The sequence below is a fragment of the Dipodomys spectabilis genome, unplaced genomic scaffold (assembly GCF_019054845.1).
Source record: "Dipodomys spectabilis isolate Male_0828 unplaced genomic scaffold, ASM1905484v1 ptg000090l, whole genome shotgun sequence".
NCBI classification, from domain to species: Eukaryota; Metazoa; Chordata; class Mammalia; order Rodentia; family Heteromyidae; genus Dipodomys; species Dipodomys spectabilis.
The window spans coordinates 195,931-222,002 of record NW_024870767.1 but is presented as its reverse complement, the minus strand read 5'-3'; the positions used below and the strand labels follow the sequence as shown (position 1 = coordinate 222,002).

The 26,072-nt window shown below is 38.2% G+C and overlaps 1 protein-coding gene across 1 annotated transcript in view; it reads left to right on the top strand.

The window, feature by feature from the left end:
• The window catches only part of Larp1b (La ribonucleoprotein 1B), a 77,685-nt gene that overhangs the window by 10,936 nt on the left and 40,677 nt on the right, over positions 1 to 26,072 (top strand). Inside the window, 7 exon segments of the mRNA XM_042684812.1 lie at positions 3,021 to 3,195; positions 6,111 to 6,251; positions 8,755 to 8,901; positions 9,475 to 9,640; positions 14,238 to 14,382; positions 17,085 to 17,259; positions 22,524 to 22,696. Of these exon segments, the coding sequence (XP_042540746.1) occupies positions 3,021 to 3,195; positions 6,111 to 6,251; positions 8,755 to 8,901; positions 9,475 to 9,640; positions 14,238 to 14,382; positions 17,085 to 17,259; positions 22,524 to 22,696 (1,122 nt within the window).

The window sequence follows — 26,072 nt, the reverse complement described above, 5'->3', positions numbered from 1 at the left end:
ATGGGTGCATGCATATGTATAAATGAATGTGCAATTGCTAGGTGGTGGCGGCTCACACCTCTAATCTTAGTTACTAAGGAGGATGAGATCTGAAAATCATGGTTGAAAGCCAGCATGGGCAGGAAAGTCCTTAAAACTCTTTTCTCCAGTTAACAACTAGACAACCAGAAGTGGAGCTGTAGCTCAATGTGGTAGAGAACTGGCTTTGATCAGAAAAGCTCAGGGACAGCTCCCAGGCCCTGAGTTCAAGCCCCATGACCTAAAAAGGGAGAGAGAGAAAGAGAGAGAGAGAGTGTGTCGGTGTGATCCATGGACTTTTCCCTTTGAATCAGGTAGAATTTCACCATATAACCCAGGCTGTCCTCAAACTCATGATTCTTTTATCTTAGCCTCCTATGTGCTTGGATTTCCACACTTGACCAACTATGAAAGGTGCTACTAAAATATCCCACCAAGGGCTTCTCAGAGGAGTACCATATATTTATCTGGCTGGCTTCATTTTTTTCATTTGACGCTATCCTCCTTTTCACTCTGTCAATGCGCAGTATCATTGGTATATATTAAATAACTTAATTGAAATATGACATAGAATAAACTGCATATAGATACATGAAATACATAACTTGTAAGGTTTGGCCTAAAAACCATCTCCAGAATCAAAATAAAAACCATTGTCTTCAAAAGTTTTCTTAGGACTTGTCTTGCATGCATGAGGCCCTGGGTTCGATTCCTCAGCACCACATAAGAAGAAAAAGCTGGAAGTGGAGCTGAGTGAGGGACAGTGCCCAGGCCCAGAGTTTAGGCCCCACAACCAACCAAAAAAAGTTTTCTTATACCCTTTTGTAATTCTCCCTGTCCCATCCATCTTCACTATCTTAGCTGCCACTAATATGTGGTCACTATGAATTAATTTGCATTTTCCATATATGTAGATTTGTGTGGTAGTTAAAACCATAGTTTGGGACAGATGCTGGTGGTCTTCTCCTGTAATCGTAGCTACTCAGAAGGCTGAGATCTGAGGATAATAGTTCAAAGCCTGCCTGGGCAGAAAAGTCCCTGTGAGACTCTTAACTCCAATTAACTATCAGAAAACCAGAAGTGGTCCTGTGGCTTAAAGTGGTAGAAAGCTAGTCTTGAGTGCAAAAGCTCAGGGACAGTGCCCAGGCTCTGAGTTCAAGCCCCATAACTGACTCCCCCCCCCCAAAAAAAAAAAAATCAGTTTTTTCCTTCGTTATACAGAGGTTTGGATTTAATGCTTCATGCCGTTGGGCAAGTGTACTGTTCTGCTGTTTGAGCCACATCTCCAGTGTCTATTCACTTATTTTAGATGGACATAAGGACTGATGCCAGGTTTTGGCCATTAGAAATACAACTACCATATAAAACTTGGCTATACAAAATTTTGTATGCATATATGCATGTATGTTTTTCTTGGGTTAATATTTTGATGTCTCTAGATCTCCAGTAACTATTTGGCTTTTGTGCTGTGTGTGCATGCACAGGGAGAACTAGGGTATGAGCTAAACACCTGTCCCTGTCCCTCAGGTTTTCACTCAAAGCTAGTGCTGTACCGCTCGAGACACAGCTCCACTTCCTGCTTTTTTTTTTTTTTTTTCCTTTGGTTTAAGACCAAGACTCAGGCTCAGTACCTGATGCTTTGCTCATTGGCTAACACTCTAGCAGTGGAGCCAAGGCTCCAACCCCAACTTCTAGGTTTTTTTCTGGTTAATTGAAGATAGATATGTCATGGAGTTCCTGCCTGGGCTGGCTTTGAATCTCAATCCTTAGATCTTACCTTCCTGAGTAGCTAGAATTATGGGTGTGAGTCACCACCAGTACCTGGCTTGTTTAAGAGACTTCCAGACTTGCTGAGAACCTTCACATACCTCACATACCTCCTAGCTATTCAAGAGGCTGAGATCCGAGGACCATGGTTCAAAGCCAGTCTGGGCAGGAAAATCTGTGAGACTTTTATTTCCAACCAACCAGCAAAAAGCTGAAAGTGGAGCTGTTACTCAGTGGTAGAGCACTAGTTTTGTTCACAAAAGCTCAGGGATATGGGCTGGAAAGGTGGCTCAGTGGTAGAGTGCTTGCCTCATACACATGAGGCCCTGGGTTCAATCCTCAGCACCACATAAGCAGAAAAAGCTGGAAGTGGAGCCTTGTCTCAAGTGGTAGAGTGCTAGCCTTGAGCTTTGTCATATATGTTTTCCATTGCTGTATCTTATTTTAATGTTACTAGTGCTCTAACCCAGAGGTCTCACACCACTATCTTATTTCTAGCTGCAGCCCTTCCATATATGTTTGTTGTTTGTTTGTTTTGTTTTTTTCTGGTGTCCTGGCTTGAATAGAGGTTCTTGAGCTTTCGGGTTTTTGTTGTTGTTTTGTTTTGTTTTCTTCTTTTTTTTGTTTTGTTCTGTTGCCAGTTCTGGCCCTTGAACTCAGGGAACTGGGTGCTGTCTCTGAGCTTTTATACTCAAGGCTGGCGCTCTACTACTTGAGCTGTGTAGCTCCACTTTTGCCAGTTCTGGTAGTTGATTGGAGATGAGAGTCTTACCAACTTTTCCTACTTGAGCTGGCTTTGAACCACAATCCAAATCTCAACCTTCTGAGTAGCTAGGATTACAGGTAAGAGGCTATTGGCGCCAACTGTTTTTTTTTTTGTTGTTTTGTTTTGTTTTTCTTTTCTTTTTGTTGGTCGTGGGCCCTGAACTCTGGGCCTGGGTGCTATCCCTCAGCTCTTCAGCTCAAGGCTAGCACTCTACCACTTGAACCACAGCACCACTTCTGGCTTTTTTTGCTTATGTGGTGCTAAGGAGTCGAACCTAGGGCCTCATGCATGCAAGACAAAGCACTCTACCACTGAGCTACCTCCCAGCCCGTGTTTTGTTTTTAATAAATAATTTTCTCATTTGTTTGGTAATACTTAAGTAGCATTTATTGCACAAAATTTTGGATGTTGTAAAACCATTAATGAAAGTGATTTCATTAAGAACATTTTTTTTTTTTTTTTTTGGCAGTCTCAGAGTATCATCAGCCAAGGAAATAAGAAGCTACAAATTAGAAAAGAAAAAGAAGAAAAGATTGAAAAGAGAAGTAATGGCGAAAGCAAAGAAAATCGGGAAGCAAAGTCAGATGGTCCTGGCGAAAACATTAGTGAGGATGAGGCTCAATCAAGCAATCAGCGGAAGAGAGGTCAGTTCTTTTTCTTTATTGTTTTTGGTCAGTTGTGAGGCCTTACCCTGGGTCTGGGTGCTGTCCCTCAGCTCTTCAGCTCAAGGCGAGCGCTCTACCACTTGAGCCACAGTGCCACTTTGGGCTTTTTCTGCTTATGTGGTGCTGAGGAGTCGAACCTAGGGCCTCATGCATGCAAGGCAAGCGCTCTACCACTGAGCCACCCTCCCAGCCCCTCTCTGTGTACATTTTTGAAGAAAGTTGTAGTAACAAATTATTTTAATCAGTTAATCTTGAGTAGTAACCAATATGATTTGTATTTCTTCAGAATCAGTCGTCAGTAATAGTAGCTCACTTGTTTTTACAACACTTATAAAGTAGGTTTCCCCATTTTCTGCATTGTAGTATACGCAAGAAAATAGAATGAAGCTCTATGAAATACAGTTGTAGATACATTCTTAAAGAATTAGATGATAATTATTCTGTTAATTCTCTCTTTTGAAACTGCTCCTAGGAGAAAATTAAATTCTTCATTTTTCTAAGAGAAAATAGGATAATTGTAGTTAAGTTTTTCCTTCAAAGCACCTTCATTACATTTCCCTATTAAAAGAAACTGGGAAAATAATTTTTCAAAAGGAAAATTCTTGTCTTATATCGTTTTCCATTTAAAATATAAGTAATTTTATTGCTATTATAAAGGTGTTACCTAGAGGGTTAACATGTTACAGTTCAGGTGCTGTGTGCATTCTCTTTTAGACAATGTCACGCTTTACTTTCTCCCAGACTTCCCCATCTGTCACTGCCCACATGTTACATAGTTCTTTTTCTACATAGTATATACACTAAATACCATGATTGCATTTGTTCACTTTTCCCCCCTCTTTCTGTACCCCTCTTTTAGCTCCCTAAGAAGCAGAAGATAAAAAAAAAAGAGAGAGAGAGAGAAAAGCATACACAAACACCACTGCCAACAACATAAATAATCCACGTTTCTGTTTCCTGGAATTCATTTTGATAAATAGTATTTTAAATGTTCAGGAGAATTGTGCCTTTGAGTTCCTTCCCTACTGGTGGTATCCTCCTTTGGTCTAATTCTGTGTATTTGTATGCCTTGAATCCTTGTGTAGGTTATCATGTTCAGTTATATTTTAGATCTTGTTTCTCCATATGAAAGAAAACTTGCTATTTTTCTCTCTGAGCTTGGCTTACCAAACATAACACAGTTGTTCTAGGTCCATACATCTCCCTGCAAATGGCATCATCTTATTCTAATAAGTAAAATTCCATTGTGTATATGAACCACATTTTTTGGATCTATTCATCTACTGTAGGGCATCAGGGCTGTTTTCATCATTTGGCTATTAGGAATAATGCAGCAATAAACATGGATGTGCAAATGTTTTTATCGTATCATGATTTGTAACATTCTGGGTAGATGCCCATGAGTGGAATTGGCTGGGTCATAGGGAAGTTCTACATTTAATTTTTTTTGAGGGACCTACAGATTGCTTGCTAGAGTTAGTGTGGTTATAGTAGTTTACATTCCCCCCAACAGTGCACTAGGGTTCCTTTTTTATATTCTTCACTGAAACTATAGGTTAGCAGGATTTACAGAATATCAGTACTGTAGATACACATTAATAATGTTTCTTGTCCTTACATTACTTTGGTAGTTTTTGCTTTGCATCTTTTTAATTTTTGGTAGAAAATGTAGATTGCACAACATAGTGTTTTAAAACCTAAACTATGCAACTGTGTAATCTTCAGAATTTTACTATTTATTTTTTTGGTTGGTCATGGGGCTTGAACTCCGGGCTTGGGCACTGTCCCTACACTCTTCAGCTCAAGGCTAGCGCTCTACGGCTTGAGCCAAAGCACCACTTACAGTTTTCTAGTGGTTTTTATTGGAGATATGAGTCTCACAGACTTTCCTGCCAGGGCTGGCTTTGAACCGTGATCCTCAGATCTCAGCCTCCTGAGTAGCTAGGATTACAGGTGTGAGTTACCCGCGCCCAGCTATTATTTATTTATTATAGCATAACCATAACGTGGTTATAATGTGGATTCTCAGTAAAAGTTAACTTACTTGCATTTCCCTCCTTCCTTCCCTCTCTCCTTTTTTCCCTCCCTTCCTCATTCTCTCCCTCCTTTTTCTCTTTCTCTTTTTCCTTTTCTCTTTGTTTCTTTCTCTTTTTTTTTTTTCTTTAATGAGATGTGGAGGCAGGGACTTTCTATGTAGTCTAAACTGGCCTTAACCTTGTGAGTATTGGGATTATAAGCATGTGTCACCGTGCTCATCTTTTATTTCCCCTAATTAGGAAAATGCATGATAGCTGTTTTTAAAAAATCCTGATATATTTTATATTTATCTGTCCCTTAAGTTTTGGGAAACATCACTGAGTAGTAGTAATCTTTGGTTAAGTTCGTGTTTTAGACTGCTCCAGAATTGAGTGTGTTTTTATCAATAGTCTTGGTTCCAGCTGTGTAAATTATGCTATGTAAAGCCTAAGAATCAGATATTAGCAAGAGATAGTGTTATTTGAATTAAACAGAAAGGTGAACACTTCACTTACATGAAATAATTCCAGTGATAACTTGATCACTTGACTTTCGTTTGCACAAACAAGTTTACCAAAGCTCTATTCTGTGTGAGAAGGAAAATGAGTCTTTTGGTACCTTACAAATAATTCCTTTAAAGGCAAGTAAATTATTAAGTGTGTGTGTGCGCGCGTGCATGTGTGTGTGTTTGCGAGTGCGTGCTAAAGCTGGAACACAAGGCCTAGGAGCTGTCTCTGCTTTTTCACTCACAGCTGGGCTCTACCACTTGAGTTATAGCTCCACTTCCATATTAATTAAAATTTAGAGTGCTTTCTGAATTGCAAAGCTTTAGTGAAAATTTTGTACTGCCATTATGATTTTATTTTGTTTTCTTGAAGCTAATAAGCACAAGTGGGTACCGCTCCACTTGGATGATGTAAGACCAGATAGTCAAGAAAGGCCTGGATCTCGGAATAGCTCAAGATGTCAGCCTGAACCAAATAAATCTGTGCATAATAATAGGAGAAATGATACAAGAAGTAAGTAAAATTCTAATGGAAAAATGACTAAGCAAGGAATTCAGTTTTAATGCTTAGTATTTTAAGGACTATGTGTGGTATATTCTTTTGAGGTTAGTTGCAGATATATCTACTCCTTTAGTCCTAAATACCTTCTGAGTATATTTTATAAAAATAGTATATCCAGGGGATGGGAAGGTGGCTCAGTGGTAGAGCGCTTGCCTTGCAGTATGAGGCCCTGGGTTCGATTCCTCAGCACCACATAAGAAAAAAGAAAAAAGCCGGAAGTGGTGCTGTTGCTCAAGTTGTAGAGCACTAGCCTTGAGCTGAAGAGCTGAGGGACAGCACCCAAGCCCAGAGTTCAGGCCCCATGACCAGACCACCCAAAAAATAATAATAAAAATAGTATATCTGTAACACAGCAGTGAAACTTAACAGTAATACAATGTGATTGTGTGCAGGCAAACATTTATCTATCTATCTATTTTTGTCAGTCATGGGCTTGAACTCTGGGCCTGGGTGCTGGACCTGAGCTCTTCAGCTCAAGACTAGCACTCTACCACTTGAACCACAGCACAGCTTTTAGTTTTCTGGTAGTTAATTGGATATAAGTCTCATGGACTTTCCTGGCTAGGCTGGCTTTGAACTGTGATCTGCAGATCTCAGGCTCCTGAGTAGCTAGGATTACTGGTGTCAGCCACCAGTGCCCAGTTCAGGCAAACTTTTAAATATTTCTTATAATTTCCCTTCCTGCTCTTAGTTTTTCTTTTTCTTTTTGTGCCAGTCCTGAGGAGCAGTTTATTGTAGGTAAGAGTCTCATTGACTTTCCTGCCAGGGCTGGCTTTGACTGTGATCCTCAGATCTCAGCCTCCTGGTAATTACAGACATGAGCCACCATGGCCTGACAGTTTTTCTCTTTAATCTTCATGATTCCCTATCAGTTCTACTTTGTCTTTCACTACACTTGGATTTTGTTTTTAAAAAAATAATGGGACATTTGTACTGCAGAGATTTCTTACTTTGGATTTTCAACTTTTTGTTTTTGTTTTTTGTGGTTGTGAGGCTTGAACTCTGAGCCTGGGTACTCAAGGATAGTGCTTCAGGAACACTTGAGCCACAGCACCACTTCACTTTTTCTCAAGTGAATATCTGTGCCTGGACTGCTTGATTTTTATGGTGTGCTTTCTTGTAGTATAGCAATATACCTAGTATACACAACTTATTTGGTAATAGTTTATTCTGGCACATTGTTATACAGGTTCAAGTCCAAGATATGGGCCTTTGGTGAGTACAGCATATCATGATGTGGGCACATCAAATCAAATCGTCAAATTTGGTGTCAGGAAGCAGAAAAGAGTTGGGTGCTGGTGGCTCACACCTGTAATCCTAGCTCCTCAGGAGGATGAGATCTGAGGATTTCAGTTTGAAGCTAGTCTCTTTAGACTCTTATTTCCAGTTAACTACCAAAAAGCCAAAAGTGAATCTGCTATGGCTCAATTGGTAGAGCACCATACTTGAGCAAAAAACAAAATGATCTCAAGCCCCATGACCAGCACAATTCCTTCCAAGGAGCTAAGGATCTAAGGATCTCCCACTATGTCCTGCCTTCAATCTCACAGTAACTCCTTTCTGGATACTAACTTTCACACATGGGCCTTGACACACTCATCATCCAAATTACATGTCTTGTGCCATGTGACATTAATTTAGTTGTTTTATCCTGTTCCTCTTTTTGTTTTAGCCTTTCAGTTTTGACTTTTTATTCCTATACAGTGACTTTTATTAGCATATATTAGTTGTACAAAGGAGGGGGGTTACTGTGATACTTTTACACATTATAAACCATATATCCAGATAAGGCTACTCCCTCTGTCCTTCTCTTCCCTACTCTCTACTCCCTCTTCTTAAAATACTCAGTCTAGTCTTGAACCACAATCCTCCTAATAGCTACCTTCTTCAGTTCTCCTAATCTCTACCTCCTTAGTAGTTCGAATTATAGGCATGAGCCACCATGGATGCCCATCTGGAGTTTTATTATTATTATTTGGCGGGGGGGGGGGGGGGGGGGGAGAGGGGGCTGAACTCTGGGCCTGGGTGCTGTCCCTCAGCTCTTCAGCTCAAGGCTAGCGCTCTACCACTTGAGCCACAGCACCACTTCCGGCTTTTTTCTTTTTGCTTATGTGGTGCTGAGGAATTGAACCCAGGGCCTCAGGCATGCAAGGCAAGCACTCTACCACTGAGCCACCTTCCCAGACCCCATCTGGAGTTTTATATAGTGCAAACTCACTAGGTTTTGGATTTTGTAAATATAGAACTAATATGTTAATTACTTAATAGAATGTCTTCATCATATACCAGTTCTTTTATGAACCCTCCAACAAATTCATGTCATTTCTTAGTGTATATTTATCTAAAGTTTGCCTGACTACTATAAACTAGTTATAATAGGGGGGGAAGTCATTACTGTATTTTATAATGGTGATTATATTATTTTATTATAAATTGGAATGTTTTTGTTTAAAAGGTTGGAGAAGAGATAGAGAAAAGAGAGATGATCACGATGAAGTGTCCAGTGTGAGAAGTGAGGGAGGTAATATCCGAGGTTCCTTTAGAGGCCGAGGAAGAGGCCGAGGACGGGGAAGAGGACGAGGAGGAAGAGGAAATCCTCGATGTATGAAATGACTTTTTTGTTTGTTAAATAAGATGGACTTGGGAAAAAAAGGATTAAGTGTTCCTTCGTAGTTTTTTACATTATCCTAATTTTTGTTACTGTTTGTGGGGCTTGAACTCTGGGCTTGGGTACTGTCCTTGCGCTCTTCAGCTCGAGAGGAGCACTCTGCCTCTTGAGCCACAGTGCCACTTCCGGTTTTCTAGTGGTTTATTGGAGATAAGAGTCTCACGGACTTTCTGCCCTTCCTGCCCGGGCTGGCTTTGAATCATGATCCTCAGATCTCAGCCTCCTGAGTAGCTAGGATTACAGGTCTGAGCCCCTGGCACCTGGCTTATCCCAAATTTTTTAATTAATTAATTAAACTAAATTTTTTTAATTTATGGCTGAGATGTAGCTCAGTGGCAAAGCACTTGTTTAGCAAGTGCAGTTGTCCTGCATTTGATCCCCAGTACCAAAAAAGAAAAGACAAAAATTCAGTAATAAAGCTAGCTTAATATTTATTTTCCCTTCAAGTACTTCAATTTGGATTTAACTTTTTAATCTGTGGCCCCTTTTCTTTCCCTTCACATCAAGTGAACTTTGATTATTCATATGGTTATCGAGAACATGGTGAAAGGACTGATCAGCCATTTCAAACAGAACCTAATACCAGTATGATGTATTATTATGATGATGGTACAGGTGTGCAGTTGTATCCTGTGGAGGAAACTTTGCTTAAAGAGTATATTAAACGTCAAATGTAAGTAAAATCTGTTGCAATATCAAGTCTTTTTTCTTTTTTCTAACAATATCAACCTTTAATGTCATTGGTTAGTAAAAGCTGAAGGATGATTATTTTGATTTTTTTTTTCCTCCCTAGGACCAATTAGTAAATGGGTAAAGTTTTTCTTTTTCTATTTGCTTTTTGTTAATATGCCATCTGTTTTCCCTTCTGTTCAGATTATTTCTCTGTATAAAATATTGCATCATATGAAAAATATTGTAATATAAAATTATACATATTATTTTAAATGAAACAGTGAACTTTTCCTCATTATTTGGAAGTAGATATCTTATGGTAAAATTTAAATGAACATCTGGGCATACATCTGTAGTCCTAGCTACTCGAGACTGAGATCTGAGGATCATGGCTCCAACAGCTGGGGTACTACAGGTGTGACCCACCAGTGCCCAGCTAGCGGTTGACTTTAATTCTTTTTTTTCTTTTAATATTTACTTTCTTTGTGACATATTAAAAAGTGACTTAATCCTTCAGTTCAAACTTTTTTTGCATGTGTGCTGGTCCTAGGGCTTGAACCAGGTCCTGGGTTGCTTTCCCTGTTTTTTTGCTCAAATCTGGCACTGTACCACTTGAGCCACAGCTTCTGTCATCCTAGCTACTCAAGAGATTCTATCTTTTTTTTTTGATCCGTCATGAACTCTGGGCCTGGGTGCTGTCTCTTAGCTCAAGGCTAGCCCTCTACCACTTGAGCCATAGCTCTACTTCTGTTTTCTGGTGGTTTATTGGAGATGAGTCTTATGGACTTTCCTCAACTGTGATCCTCAGATCTCAGCCTCCTGAGTAGATAGCATTACAGGCATGAGCCACCAGCACTGATTACTAACAAAAAAGTCTCGTGGACTTTTCTTCCCAGGCTGTGTTGCTCAGATCTAAGCTTCCTGAGTAACTAAGATTATAAGCATGAGCCACTAGACTATAGTTTTTAGTATCATTTCTGAAGCTTGAACTCCAGGCCTGGACACTATTCTTAAGGCTAATTAACTCTTACCACTTGAACCACAGCTCCACTTGTTGCTTTGGGGTGGTTAATTGGTGATACAAGTCTCACAGACTTAATTGTCAGGCTGTCTTTGAACCACAATCCTCAGATCTCAGCCTCCTGAGTAGCTTGGATTATAGATGTGAGCCAACAGTGCCCTATATTGTAGTTCTCTTTAGTTGCTTTCTGGTACTAATTTGAATTCAAAAGAGCTATCCATTTATTTTCTTATCTATATGGAAAAAAACCCTTTGCATATTATTAGTATTGCATGGAATATTTTGCATGGATACATAATATATTAATATAAAACCTTCCCAAGTAATTTGCTTAACTAACTTGCTAAAATTTCAGAGTTTTTAGTTTCCTCTGTCCAAATAAGGTGAAGGGAAAAGGGCCAATTTTGAAAGACTTGGCATTTTTAAAAAGCACTTAAAGCATTTAAGAGAAAGTGGAGCCTACTCTGTTACTAGAATATTCGAAAATAATTTCTGCATCAGCTAAACATCTTTTTTGTTTTGTTTTGTCAGTCATGAGGCTTGAACTCAGGGCCTGGGCCCTGTCTTTGAGCTCTTTTGCTCAAGGCTAGTGCTCTATCACTTTGAGCCACAGCTCCACTTCTGGTTTTCTGGTGGTTAATAGATGATAAGAGTCTCATAGAGTTTCCTGCCATGGCTGTTTTTGAAGCAGGGTCCTCTGATCTCAGCATCTTGAGTAGCTAAAATGACAGGTGTGCCCCACCTGTTATCAAGAGAGCTAAACATCTTGTGGATGCCTTCATTCCATGGATTTGATTGGCTTACAGTGCAGAGCAGCTCATTTTTGTTGTTGTTCTTGCTTTTCTGTTATAATTGAAGCAAACAATGAAGAAAAGGGATTTTTTTTTTTTAATGGACAGAAAGTATGTGTCTATCAACTTCATACTGTCTTTTTCTAACTTTGGCTGCCAGATCCCTTGTAAGTCCTGTCAGTAGACACTCCCTATCAGGATAATCAGCTTCTAGTGTGCTCATACAAGAGAGGGAGGAGCAGTGTTCAAATTTCTGTTCATGCAGTGTAGAATGGAGAGCTTCCAGGTGTAAGACATGATATATTCCCTAGGACACTTAGCAGAATGTCAATGTGGCATTAGTCATGACTTCTTTTTTGTTACTGTTTTCAGCGGTAGAGTTTTTAGCAAATCTTAGTAAAGCATTAGGTTAAGGGTGGCTTGTTAGCTTTCATTGATTTCTGGAGATCTTGCTTTGAAGAGTGGTGCTTCATAACTGTCAGTGACACTAAATCACTAAGGGTTTGGGGATGTAACAAAAATCAAATTTTTATTTTTTTAATGACTGAATTTTTGTCTCTTCAGGACTTAGGAAGAGTAAATAATTGTGCTTCTAAGATGTCAATATTTCAGTAGTTTTGTAAGAGCTGTTTTCCTTCTTCTAGAGAAGTAGAGCTTAAAATAATTATTTTTAACAATATTTGCCTAGTTCTTCAAAGTAGAATTTAGCCTAAGTAGTTGAAAATTGCCTAATCATTTACTTTTGTTGATGTGGGTCGTGGGTCTTGAACTCTGGGCCTGGGTGCTGTCCCTCAGCTCTTCAGCGCAAGGCAAGAGCTCTACCACTTGAGCCACAGCTCCACTTCTGGTTTTCTGGTGGTTTATTGGAAATAAGAGTCTCATGGACTTTACTAACCAAGCTGGCTTTGAACTGTGATCCTCAGATCTCAGCCTCCTGAGTAGCTAGGATTACAGGCATGAGCCACTGGTGCCTGGCCTAACCATTTACTTTTATATTTGTACTTTTTCATTACTCTGTTAAAAACTTTGTGATTTGGGGCGCTGGGGAGGTGGCTCAGTGGTAGAGCACTTGCCTTGCATGCCTGAGGCCCTGGGTTCGATTCCTCAGCACCACATAAGCAAAAAAAAAAAAAAGAAAAGAAAAGAAGCCGGAAGTGGCACTGTGGCTCAAGTGGTAGAGCGTTAGCCTTGAGCTGAAGAGCTGAGGGACAGGGCCCAGACCCAGAGTTTGGGCACCATGACCAGACCCCCGACCCCCCCCCCCCCAAAAAAAAAAAAAAGAAAAAATTTGTGATTTGGGCATAAAGTAAGATTACTAAACTATAGACTATCTCCTCGTTGATACCACTTTTTGTTTTAATCTTTTACATATATATATATATATATATATATATATATATATATATATATATATATATGTTTGTTTGTTTATCAGAGATAGGAGGAAGAGGGCTGGAGATATAGGTCAGTAGTAGAATATCTGTTAATTATGCAGATAGTCCTAGGTTCAAAGTCAAGCACCGAATTTTTTTTTTTTTTTTTTTTTTTTGCCAGTCATGGGCCTTGAACTCTGGGCCTGGGCGCTGTCCCTCAGCTCTTCAGCTCAAGGCTAGCACTCTACCACTTGAGCCACAGCACCACTTCTGGCTTTTTTTCTGCTTATGTGGTGCTGAGGAATCGAACCCAGGGCCTCATGCATGCAAGGCAAGCGCTCTACCACTGAGCCACCTTCACAGCCCCACCGAATTTTTTTTTAAAGGCAAACTTGAATCATCATTTAAATATATAATAACTCTGGGTATACTCATATGTCTATGTGTTTATCATATTTTATTCAGTTTATGCTCGTTACTAGGGTTCAGAAGCATTACATGATGCCATTACTTTGTCAGTTTAGAAAATGTAGCAAACTATTGTACATTTGAATGTGAATTCAATAAAATAATTCCAAGTATTATATCCCATTGTTTTAGGAGGCAGGGAGGTGACATGTGTACTGTTGTTCCTTAGTGTTCAAGTGAAGCAAGTAGTGGTGGCTTTGTAGTGGAATTTTTCACTGAACTGACTCATTAGAAAAATAAAATACTGACCAGGTACCAGTGGCTCATACTGGTAATCCTAACTACTCAAAAGGCTGAGATCTGGAGATCAGAGTTCAAAACCAGCTCAGGCAGGAAAGTCTGTGAAACTTGATATCTCCAATAAAATACTGTAAAGCCGGAGTAGAGCTATAGCTCAAGTGGTATAGCACAAGCCTTGAGCAAAAAAAGAAAACTAAGCAAACAAAAATATCAACTATTGGTGGATTCAGTATCTTACACCTGTAATGCTGTTGCTCAGGAGACTGAGATTTGAGAATCAAAGCACACCTAGTTAGAACAGTTTATAAGGCTCCAATTAACCACCAAAAAGCTGCAAGTAGATGTATAGCTCAAGTGTTAGTACACTAGCCTTGAACACAAAAGTACCTAGCACTGGTACTGGTACCAAAAAAAATTTTTTTTTAACCCAAATGTTTTAAAGTAAAATGATTATTGTCTTAGGTGAAGCTGATCTGAATAGAAGTTAGTTTTAGTTATTTAAACAGTACTTTGTAAAGTTTACACTTATTATTCAGTAGGCTTTCTTTGCTGTTATACCCTGTGTTGTATAAAGTCATCTATATTATGTCTATATTGTAACATTGCTACGAAAGCCAATTATTTTCATAGAAGTTGATGATATATACTCAGTGGATATTTTTATACTATTGAATAATGGGTGAAATTTATGTTTACTTTTGTCAGTGAATATTATTTTAGTATAGAAAATTTAGAACGAGACTTCTTTCTTCGGAGAAAAATGGATGAACAAGGTTTCTTGCCTATTTCCCTGATTGCTGGTTTTCACCGTGTCCAGGCTCTCACTACAAACCTTAATCTCATTTTAGAGGTAAGTATTCATTAAAAGATCAATCTGTACTTTCAACTCAGTTATCCTGTGAATGTGAAGCTTTTCTTAAAAAAAAGGTAAAGAATGTTAAAAGCCTGGTGGCATGTTTCTTTTTGTTTTTTTTTATTAATGTTTTTGTTATTGTGAAAATACCATACAGAGGGGTACAATTATTTGAGCAAAGTACATTTCTTATCAAGCATTGTTGCCTCCTTTTTTTCCCCTTATCATCCCTGCCCGGCCAGAGTTGTAAAGTTCGCTTTTTGATATAACATCTTGTACGTCTCATTGTTACAATGGGTCCAGTTTCTATAACTATTCTGGAAGTAGGACCAGGAGGATTGTTAGTGTCAGCCAGCCTGGACTACATAGTGAAACTTGTCTAAAGGTCTTCTCCAAAAAAATGTATATGAAATATAGTGTTGCATATCTATAGTCCTAGCTCCTCAGGAAGCTGAGGTGGATGAGTTTCAAAGCTAGTAAAAAAAAAAAAAAACATTTAAAGTAGATAATCTGCCTTAGTGTCAGTGGCTCAAGCCTGTAATCCTAGCTACACAAAAAAGCTGAGATCTGAGAATCTTGGTTCAAAACTAGCCCAGCCAAGTAAGTTCCTTGAGACTCTTGTCAGAAGTAGAGCTGTGACTCAAGGGAGAGAGTACTAGCATTGAGCAAAAAAATCTCAGGGGCAGCGCCTGTACCCTGTGTAAGCCCTATGACCTACGAAAACAAAACCTGACAATCTGAAGTTGACTTGTTCTCAGAAAACAACTCATAGCTTCTATTTTATAAAACATAAAATAAATGCCTTAAGCCAGGCACTGATGGCTCACGCCTGTAATCCCAGCTACTCAGAAGGCTGAGAGCTGAGAATCACAGTTCAAAGCCAGCCTAGGCAGGAAAGTCCTTGAAACTCTTACCTCCAATAAACCACCAGAAAACCAGAAGTGGTGCTGTGGTTCAAGTCATGGAGCTCTATAGTTAAGCAAAACAGGCCCTGAATTCAAGAGCCAGGATCAGCTCATACACACACATAGAGAGGTTTTTTTTTTTTTTTTTACCTTGTGTGCCATTCATTTCTGCCTATACCTCCTAGCAACAACCATTGATACCTTTTTTGTCCCTTTAGTTTTGATTTTTAATTTTTTTTAATAATTTCCTCTTAGCTAGAATTGTGGCTTAGTAGTAGAGTGCTCACCTAGCATGCATGAAGCCCTGGGTTCCATTCCTCCGTACCACATAAACAGAAAAAGCTGGAAGTGATGCTGTTGCTCAAGTGGTAGAATGCTAGCCTTGACCAGATGAAGCTCAGGGAGAATGCCCAGGCCCTGAGTTCAAGCTCCAGGACTTGGGGGGAAAAAGTAGCTTCTTCTACATTACTAACTAGTATTTTATAGTATAGTTGTTCCTGTTTATATACATGTTTTGTTAGGCATGTAAATTGTCTTTTTTGAGATATTATGAGTACAGCTTTGTGTGGATATACATTTTTATTTTTATTGGGTGAATATCTAGACTTGTGATTGTTAGGATTGTAATTCCAAGGTACTAAGGAGCCTTAGATCTGAGGATTGTGATTCAAAGCCTGCAAGGAAAGTCAGTGTAACTCTTTTTTTTGCCAGTACTGGGGCTTGAACTCAGGGCCTGGGCACTGTCTCTGAGCTGCTTTTGCTCAAGGCTAGCACTCTACCACTTTAGCCACAGAGCCACTTCCAGCTTTTTCTGAGGAATATAGGGCTTCATGCTAGGCAAGCACTCTACCACTAAGCCACCTGACTAGCCCCTCAGTGAGATTCTTTTTTTTTTTTTTTTTGTCGGTCCTGGGGCTTGAACTCTGGGCCTGGGCGCTGTCCCTCAGCTCTTCAGCTCAAGGCGAGCGCTCTACCACTTGAGCTACAGCGCCACTTCCGGTTTTCTGGTGGTTTATTGGAGATAAGAGTCTCACGGTCTCTCCTGCCCGGGCTGGCTTTGAACCGCGATCCTCAGATCTCAGCCTCCTGAGTAGCTAGGATTACAGGGGTGAGCCACCAGCGCCCGGCCCTCAGTGAGATTCTTAATTCTAGTTAGCCAGCACAAAGCTGAAGTGGAGCTGTGCCTCAACTGACAGAGCACTAGTCTTAAGTGAAAAAACTAGAGGATAGTGCCCAGGCCCTGACTTCAAGTCCCAGTGCTGGCATGTACACGCGCGCACACATACTGATAAAAGTTGAAGGCTGGGCTGGGAAGGTGGCTCAGTGGTAGAGCGCTTGCCTTGCATGCCTGAGGCCCTGGGTTTGATTCCTCAGCACCACATAAGCAAAAAGAAAAAAGCCGGAAGTGGCACTGTGGCTCAAGTGGTAGAGGGCTAGCCTTGAGCTGAAGAGCTGAGGGACAGTGCCCAGGCCCAGAGTTCAGGCCCCATGACCAGACCCAAAAAAAAGTTGAAGGCTTCTATTTGGTCCCTAAATGACTATTCTAATTGTGGGGGGAAAAAGTTACCTGGTAGAAGTTAAATCAGCATTAAGTACAATTATTTGCTATTTTATAGGAACAGTTTTAAAATTCACTTTGTTATTAATAGCTATTTGTTTCGTGGATATTTTTACAACTAATAACTGCAAGGTAATCTGCAAACTTCAGATCTATAATATTTAGGTTACTCCAACTATAAGATGCAATTAGTTTTTTGAGTCAGTTCTTTAATAGCTTGAAATTTCTATTTTTAGGCACTGAAGGATAGTACAGAAGTCGAAATTGTGGATGAGAAAATGAGAAAAAAGATAGAGCCAGAAAAATGGCCAATCCCAGGCCCTCCTCCACGAAATGTGCCACAAACAGACTTCTCTCAGTTGATTGATTGTCCAGAGTTTGTACCAGGCCAAGCCTTTTGCTCACATACAGGTAACAGCTTTTCTTCTACAGCAAACAGCATAACAGTGGGCTGTTTGATCCATTTTACTTATCTTCTTTATTTTATTGGCTTTTGTAGAAAAATTAAAGATAACTAAATGATTTATAATTTTCTTCATCCTATTCACATTGTTTCCCACACAGAGCTATAACTTAATTAAGGATCTAAGAATTATGGATGGAGCTCTTGTGTTTCCTATTAAAGTACATGTGTATTTTTATTATCTGTGGAGTTCCTACCCATCTTAATTTTACTGAATGACTATAGATATGTCAGTTTCTCCTCCTGTGAGATTTGAGTAGTCTAGAAATTTTGACTCAGGAGTGGGATAGCTTTCCTTTACTTTTGCTGCCAATATGCATTAACCTTAATCTTTGAAAGATAAGATGACCCACCTTCTAAAGCACCATTGGGGTTCTATTTAATCTGGTTGTTTATAGGGTTTCCAAAAACTACTTTATTATTAAGATTTTTTTTTTCCTGGATCATTTTAAAGACATTCCCTCTTGGGAAAAAAATGTGTGCTTAAACTTTTTTCAGTCAGGGTGATGATCTACTGATGCTCTTGGATGTCATTTGGTCGGAATACGCAGTGGAATAGGTGACTCACTGACATGCCATTGTAAATATTGGAACAAATTGTGCTGCAGAAGTGAGAGCGACCAGACTGCCTTCTGTGCAAGAATATCTACTCTCAACCCCTTGTGAAGGAGGTTGGGCCAGCACTACAGTGGAGATAACCACCTTTGGGATGATGTGAGACAGACCAGAAGACTGCTATTGTTATTACAGGAGCTGCCTATTTCTGTGAAATTAGCCTGGGCTTCATGGGCTACTTTTATTCACGGTGGGAAAGTTAATTTTATCATTGTGGAAATACTGCAAGATTCTGTGTTTTGTTTCCAAGCATATATACTTGTGCCCAGATCAATAAAGCAGAAAGAGAGGATTGAGTAGCATTTCCCAGGTTGTTAGCTCCTTTGCTATTTGATTTTCCTTTCAGTAAGTACAGTGCAAAACACATGTTGTCATGGTGTTTCACATGGACTGTAAGATTATTAATGTGGACACGTAAGTAGTAAGAAATTTAAGAAATAAATAAGGGTATTTTTTCCTTTACTCTTAAGAAATGTATTTTTATACACCAGTATGAGAGAGCTGCCCATCAATAAACCATGATGGACAGTTTCAAAGATACTTTTATCTCATATTTCTTGTTAGTCTCTTCTATTTCCAGTTAGAAATTTGGGTGAGTGTTTTAAATGTTGAAGAAAAGTGACATTGTTTTAATTTTTTTGTTTATTTTTTAAAAAGATATAATGACTGTATAAGTTACATTTATTTATTGTGTAAACTTGGGTCCAAGATGATATTTTTCAGCCATCTTATGAGCAGTTGTTGGGTAAGTGGGATACAATAGAAAATCCCTTTCCCTCAGGATAGCAAAGATAGGTCAGTCAAGTTGGTGATGCCTGTCTCTTAACCATTTGTGCATTATTAATAAAATTGCAAGAATAAAATCAACGCTTTGTACATTTTTGTGATTTTTTTTTTAACATACTAATGACATTCACATACATCTACAAAAAAGTCAGGGAATAATAAAAGTTCACAAATGTTATGAGTGTGTGTGTGTGCGCATGCGTATGCATGTGTGTGTGCATGTCTCACAGTCCTGAGGCTTGAAGTCAGTGCCTGGGTGCTATCCCTGAGCCTTTTCACTCAAGGTTAGTGTTCTACCACTTGAGCCACAGTTCCATTTTCAGCTTTGGTGGTTAATTGGAGATAAGAGTCTCAAGGACTTTATTACCTGGTGTCTGGCCAAATATTAGATTTTTTACACAATGTTATAAGAAGGTAGGTGATTAAATGAATGAAATAAAGAATGGAGTGTCATAGAATTATTATGTTGATTTATTTTAGGTCATAGGACTAAATATGTATATAAGCTTTCTCTATGAATCCCAAAATTTTGACTGTAACAATTCACTTTTGATAAGAAAGCCTAGTTTCCTAAAGTCAATGGAGAACTGGTGTGTCACCAAAAAAGTGAAGTAGAAATGAGATGAGAAGTCACCAGGAACCAGTGGCTCATTCCTGTAATCGTAGCTGTTCAGAAAGCTGAACAGCCCAAGCAGGAAAGTCCATGAGACTCCTATCTCTAACCAGCAAAAACGAAGTGGCTCAAGTGGTAGAGCACCAGCCTTGACTGAGAAAAGCTAAGGGACAGAGCCCAGACCTTGAGTTCAAGCCCTAGTACCCATACAAAAAAAAATGTTTTTAAGGAAAAAGAAATGGGAAAAAAAGACTGTCAAGTGTAGCTACCTTTAAAAACATAACCTTGGACAACATAACCTTTCAAGATTTTAATATTGTAAAATATTATAATCCATCCTCTTTATCAAAGATTTAAATTCTATTTTTTCCTCTTTGGAGGTTGAATTGTAACATGGGTTGACATTTGCACTGAGCAGAAGACCTTAATGCACCACAAAAGGTTGATTATGAGACTGGTAAGATGACTTTTGAAATGAGGTTTTCCTCTGTTAGTGGACGTAGTGTTGTACTATCAACTTAAGGATCTTAATCATCAAATTGAGAACTCGGTTTCCTGACAATCTTGATTCTGTTTTTCCTTTAAAAATCATGATTATTAAATAAGTGGTGTGATTTCCTTTGAAAATGATACGATACGCGGAAATGTTTGAAAATGCCACACAAAAACTATATAATCCTTTGGAAAGTGCTTGTAGTTCTTCAGAACTGTGATCTCCTAATGAAGGGAAAAAAAGTCATACTAGATAAGAGTATATATAGCAATTTATATTTGGAAAGCCAAGCTGAAAATTTTAGTGGAAAAGCGGGAAAGGTGAATTTTCTGTTTTCACAAAACGTAACTAAGAAATCATTAAAGTATGTGTCCTAATAATTTTTACATCTACATAAATAGATTTGATAATTCAAGATTTGTGGTTGGCTGTTAGTCTTAAACTCTACCAATATATCATTTAGTATATTTTTATATACTAAATAAGGGTGTAGAAAACCATACAGCGCATTTGTATAAGCCAATATAAAACATCCTATTAGAAGTCTTAAATTTTCATCTTATCCAAATGCTTTGATATCTTAATGTAATTCTATTTCTAAGAACATATGTTTTGCAAACAATGAAACATGGTGGAAGTGTAGTTCAAGCTAAATGAACATTTGGGGATGATTACATGACAAACCATGAAGTGGATGTTAGAAGATTACGTTTCTACATTAAAATAGTAATTACTGATTTTTATACCATATGCTAGTTGCTGTTCTTGTCATTCGTAAATGTATAATTCGTATATGTAGTAATTTAGGTATTTCACACAGTAGTTGTGTAGGGAGCAAAGTCATTCCTCAAATGCTGCAGGATAATGTGATTGTCTCCTTTTTAAAGTTTTATTTACTATATTTACAAATTCATACTGTTAGGAAGTATCCATGAATTCATATTTTTTTTTCTAACCATGCAGCTTTAGCATTGTGAAGAAATCTAAGCCTTGTATTGCATTTGAATTATTTGTAAAGGACCGGTTGAGGGGCTGGGAATGTGGTTTAGTGGTAGAGTGCTTGCCTAGCATGCACAAAGCCCTGGGTTTGATTCCTCAGTACCACAGAACAAGCCAAAAGTGATGCTATGGCTCAAGTGGTAGAGCACTAGCCTTGAGCAAAAGAAGCTCAGGCACTGAGTTCAAGCCTCAAGACCAGCCAAAAAAAGTATCAGTTGATATACCGGGTCAAGAATGATTATAGAACAGCAGTATCCAATAGAAATAGTTGCTACAAAACATTTAAGTTCGCTATTTTTATTAAATGTTTTATTATATCTACATATTATTTACAACATACACTCAGTGCTAAACTTTGGTAGTATTTGAGAAGGTAAGATACCAGGTATTTTCTGATACACATTTTACACGTGTTCTGAGCACCTTTAAAAATTACTGACCTTTCAAGAGGTCAGTAATTGCATATAGCTAGTTGCAAAATTTTCTTATTACTTTTTCAAACAATTTTAACTTGTAATTTATGCACATCCAGTTTAAGAATATATAGTTCTGACCAGTATACTATTGTGATTCCAACAGTACAATTAAGATATAACAAATTCCTGTCACCTCCAAATCTTCTGGTATCTTCACAGTCAGTCTGTACCATTCATACCACTCTCCAGCCCCAGCTAGCCACAGATGTGGAAAAAAATTGATTGTTGTGTGTTTTAGCTTGTTTTGTGGCACTGGATATTGATCCAGGGCCTCACATGGAAGGCAGGTTCTCTGACACAGCTATACCTACAGTCAAGGTCTACTGTATTGAAAGCAGAGTTTTAGAAGCTTTTCTTTTCAGAAATATGTCTCTTTTTAAAAGTAAAATATTCTGGGAGAAGTACTAAAGCCTTCATGTACATGGAAGTAAAAATTTCAGAGCACTTTTACCCAGTCCTGCAGTATACCTCTAATAAATGAAAAGATTGTTGGTATTGACTTATTTCAGCTTTCTGATGTAACATTGAACTGTGTAGTTTTCAATGAATTGAGGATAAACAATGACTTTTGCAGTTTTACATTAAAAATTTGTGTTGAAAAGGTTTGTAACATGTTTCAATATGTACTTTTAAAAACAAGTCCATATTGCATCATCTTTCTGAGCATGAAAATATAAAACTTAAAAATGCTGTAGCTTTTAAAAAATATAAAGAAAACTTGAATTTTATAGAAATACATTTTTATTTGAAATAAACTGGCATTTCTAGTATGGAAAAGAAGGACCTTTTAAATTCCAATAACTTTTAGATATTTTGAAAGTTATTGCTGAAGTTGTACACTTCAGTATAGTGACATTTACTTTTCAGTATTCATTATGAGCCAAGATGATATTTGGATAGTCTTCATTTAGTACATTAATCTTGTTAAATATGTAAAGTAGGAATAATAACAGTCCTAGTGAAATAATAAACTAATTTTGACTTAGTGCTATGGAATAACTATGATGTAAGAGCAGTTGAAATTTGATTTAATTATAACTTACTGGTCTTAATCTTTACTTAAAAAGATTTCACTGAAAAAAAAAAGATTTCACTGATAACTTGATTCCCAAATAGATTACCATCATAATTAGTTATTCATACTGATACTCTTGAAGTTAGAATGCTTGTGAAAATGTATTTCATAAGCAAGGAAAACCATTTTAACATAGAACTAATTTAAAATTGTAGGGTCTGCCCCAATTTCTCCAAGAATTGGAAGTCCATTGAGCCCACATCAGAAGAATGAAACAAGTAATCTTCAAGCAATGTCTAGAGGTTTATCTACCAGTTTACCTGACTTGGATTCAGAACCATGGATGGAAGTAAAAAAGCGACACAGCCCATTCCCAGTGAAATTAAAGGTATGTTATACTAAGTCAGATGAACCATGGTGTAACCTGAGTACAGAAGTACAGTTGGTGATGTTTTTATTTGTCAGATACAAGTCTAAAATTTGGAAAAGTTAAAATGTTAGAATTGTTATGTAGAAGAAACCCATTTTATTTTTAAAAAAATTGTTGCTGGTACTAGGGCTTGAAATTAGGGCCTCATGCTCTTGTTTGGCTCTTTTGCTCAAGGCTGGTCCTCAACTATTTGAGTCACATGCCCAGTTCTAGCTTTTTTTTTTTTAAGATATGAGAATTTCTTAAATACAAGAATTTTCTGTCTGGGTTGGTTTCAAACCTCACATCTCAGCCTCCTAAGTAGCTAGGATTACAGATGTGAGCCACTGGTAGATACCCAGCTATTATACTAATTTTTTTGTTTGTTTGTTTTCCAGTCCTAGGGCTTGAACTCTAGGCCTGGACGTTGTCCCTGAGCTTCTTTTGCTCAAGGTGAGTGCTCTACCACTTGAGCCACAGTTCCACTTGAGGTTTTTTTGGGTAGTTTATTGGAGGTAAGATTCTTATGCTTCCAGATTTCAACCACCTGAGTAGCTAGGATTATAGGCATGAGCCGCTAGTGCCCAGCTATTGTACTTATTTTTAAAGTTCCTCTTTCATTTTTGAACATATTTAAGGTAAGTTTTCAGGATTTCCTTTTGCCATATACGCTCTTTGTCCTTTTCCATCCTTGGAAGAGTTTCCCAACTTTTACTATTTTAAAGGAGAAGGCACTTCACATATCCTAATCTTATAACATTTAAAAGGAGGTATAGTGGGGATAATTTTCCTGTTTCTCATCTGTTCTACTTCTGGCCTATCTAGCAAGGGAACCAAAAGGTCAGTTTTCTTTTCTTGTTTTTAGGAAGTGCTAGGATATATTGCGCTGTGTCCATCAAGACTAGAAGACATCAAACTGTTCTTTTTACTAAGAGAAACATAAAAAGCAATGTTTGTGAAAACCTGGACTTTCTATATAGACAAAGCTGATTTAATATATTTTAAAAGAACAATAAAACATTAAAGATTGTGACGTTAATTGACAATACTTCCCATTCATAAAGAGCACATAGTGGATTGATAACTACTCCAAAGATGGCAACCTAAGTCTGTTTATTTTAGATTTACTGATTAAGTTACAGCTACCCTCTGTGAACAGTGTTTTACTTTAATGTTGAGTGTCTCTGGGAGGTGGGAGGTTGCTTTAAATCCTGTCATGACTCAGAAGCAAAACTTTTTAGTCCTTGATTTATTAGGCTGTTTTTGAAATATAAATCCAAGAGGCATGTCTGTGGATACAGCAGCATCTAAGAGTTTTTAAAAATAAGCATAGGCTGTGTAATTTTCCCTGGCTTTGAATGAGAACTTTCATATCAGCCTTGCCTTTTAGTTGCATATAGAATGGTAGTTTATCTAGATCTGAATTTCCCGTGCCTAGGGCAGATACCAGTATACCTTTTAAGTTTTGAGCAGCTTTTTTATTGCTTTCCAGCCAGGTCCTGGATAATCTTAAAAGGGACTTAGTCATTTGTGTCAAGGCCCAGGCATTCCACAGGTAAGTTTTGAGCTGTTTCTCCTCAGAAAGTTAGGAAAAAAATTAGATACACTGAAGTTAGAATGTGGGCTAGGAATTTACCTACACTTTGTTTAGAGGGATTTATGTCTTTTGTGGAGAGATGCAGTGTCTACAGACCCCATGAAATTAAGGAAAGATCATCTGCATACTGTAATAAGTCTCCACAGGTTAAGGTCACAGACCTCAGCTTCCTTGCTGCTAAGTGTTTCCAGTTTTTTAATTTTTCTCAAAAGCAGTTCATTTAGAATATGATACACTACATTAAGCTGTAGAGAACAAATTTCATTAGTGTCCTTGGCTATTTTCAGCATCAGAGTCAATGTTATATAAATAGAACCAACCTTATAAACAAGTGCTTACTAGAGTTGTTTTCCATGAATTTACTCATAGATACCATAAAGAAGGATCCACACTGACAAAAACTGTGGTTAAAATTTGAAAAACAGCTTAGTAGTTGACAGAACAGGCTTGTTATTTATAGTACATATGGCATTTTATGAATGATGACATTATACCTGTACCATTAGGTTTTCTTGGTTATGATTAGGAACACAGACACACAAACGTACACACAAGGGTACAATTTAGAGGTGACTGGCTTGGCGAAGTGCTCTCCCATGTTTGGCAGTTTAGGATTATATACTTTTGTTTGGGAACACAAATATGTTGAATATATAAATGACCCACCAACAGTTACTAACACAGTTAAAATAGATGTCACAAAAAATATTAACTTGTGGAGTAAAATTTAGAGCTGTCTAGGTACAATAGAAGTGTACTGTATAGGACTGAGAAACATCACAACTCACACATTTAGTGAACAATAACAGTGAGCCCAAGAGACTTGTGTCAAATTGTACAAATGAATCTTCTATACACAGTAGTGTTCATTTAGCTTAATGTACATAACATGAAAAAGAGCACTTAGCATTTTGCATACATTAACCTTATATTTTAACTCTGCAAATATGTGAACATTTAGATAGAAATTAAACACATAGCTTAACGTACCTGTAGTTATAGACCTATGGAATTCTCTTAAAAATAATAGCTGTTCATTTAACCACAGTTGTAAGATTGTCATTAAAAAAGAGAGAGAGATGAATAAAAAACAAAAACCTGTAATCCTAGCTACTAAGAACGCTGAGACTGGAGGATCTCTTCTTGAAGCCTGCTTGGGCCGGAAGCCAACTAAGTGGTCTCAGCAACTCACTCCCATTCTCTCTCTCTCTCTCTCTTCCCCTCCTCCCTCCCCCTCTCTTCCTCCCTCCCTAGGCCTCATAACCTGTGGTCCTAGTTACTCAGGAAACTGAGATTTGAGGATCTGATCTCTGTTTTAGGCCAGCCTGGGAAGAAGAGTCTCTGGGACTCTTCTTACCTCTAATTAACCAGCAAAATGCCAGAAGTAGAGGTTTGGTTCAGCTGATAGAGCACTAGCCTTGGGGGAAAAGCAAAGTGACAGTGAAAGATGATGTGAAAATCGGGACAATTAGGGTGGGATAGGGAGCAATATAGAGGGATCAACTAAGAGACTATTGTATTGTGAGATGAAAGGCAATCAGATTAGCTGTTGCTAGTATAGCTCATGCCTGCAGTTCTTGCTACTCAGGAGGCTGAGATGTGAAGATTGAGGTTCAGAGCCAATTTAGGCAAATGTAGGGTACTCTTAGGTCCAATTAGCCAGCAAAAAGCTGGAATTGGAATATTTGCTGAAGTAGTAGAGCATCAACCTTGAGCAGAAAAGGCCAATCAAGAGCTTCAGTAGCCCATGTATTTACA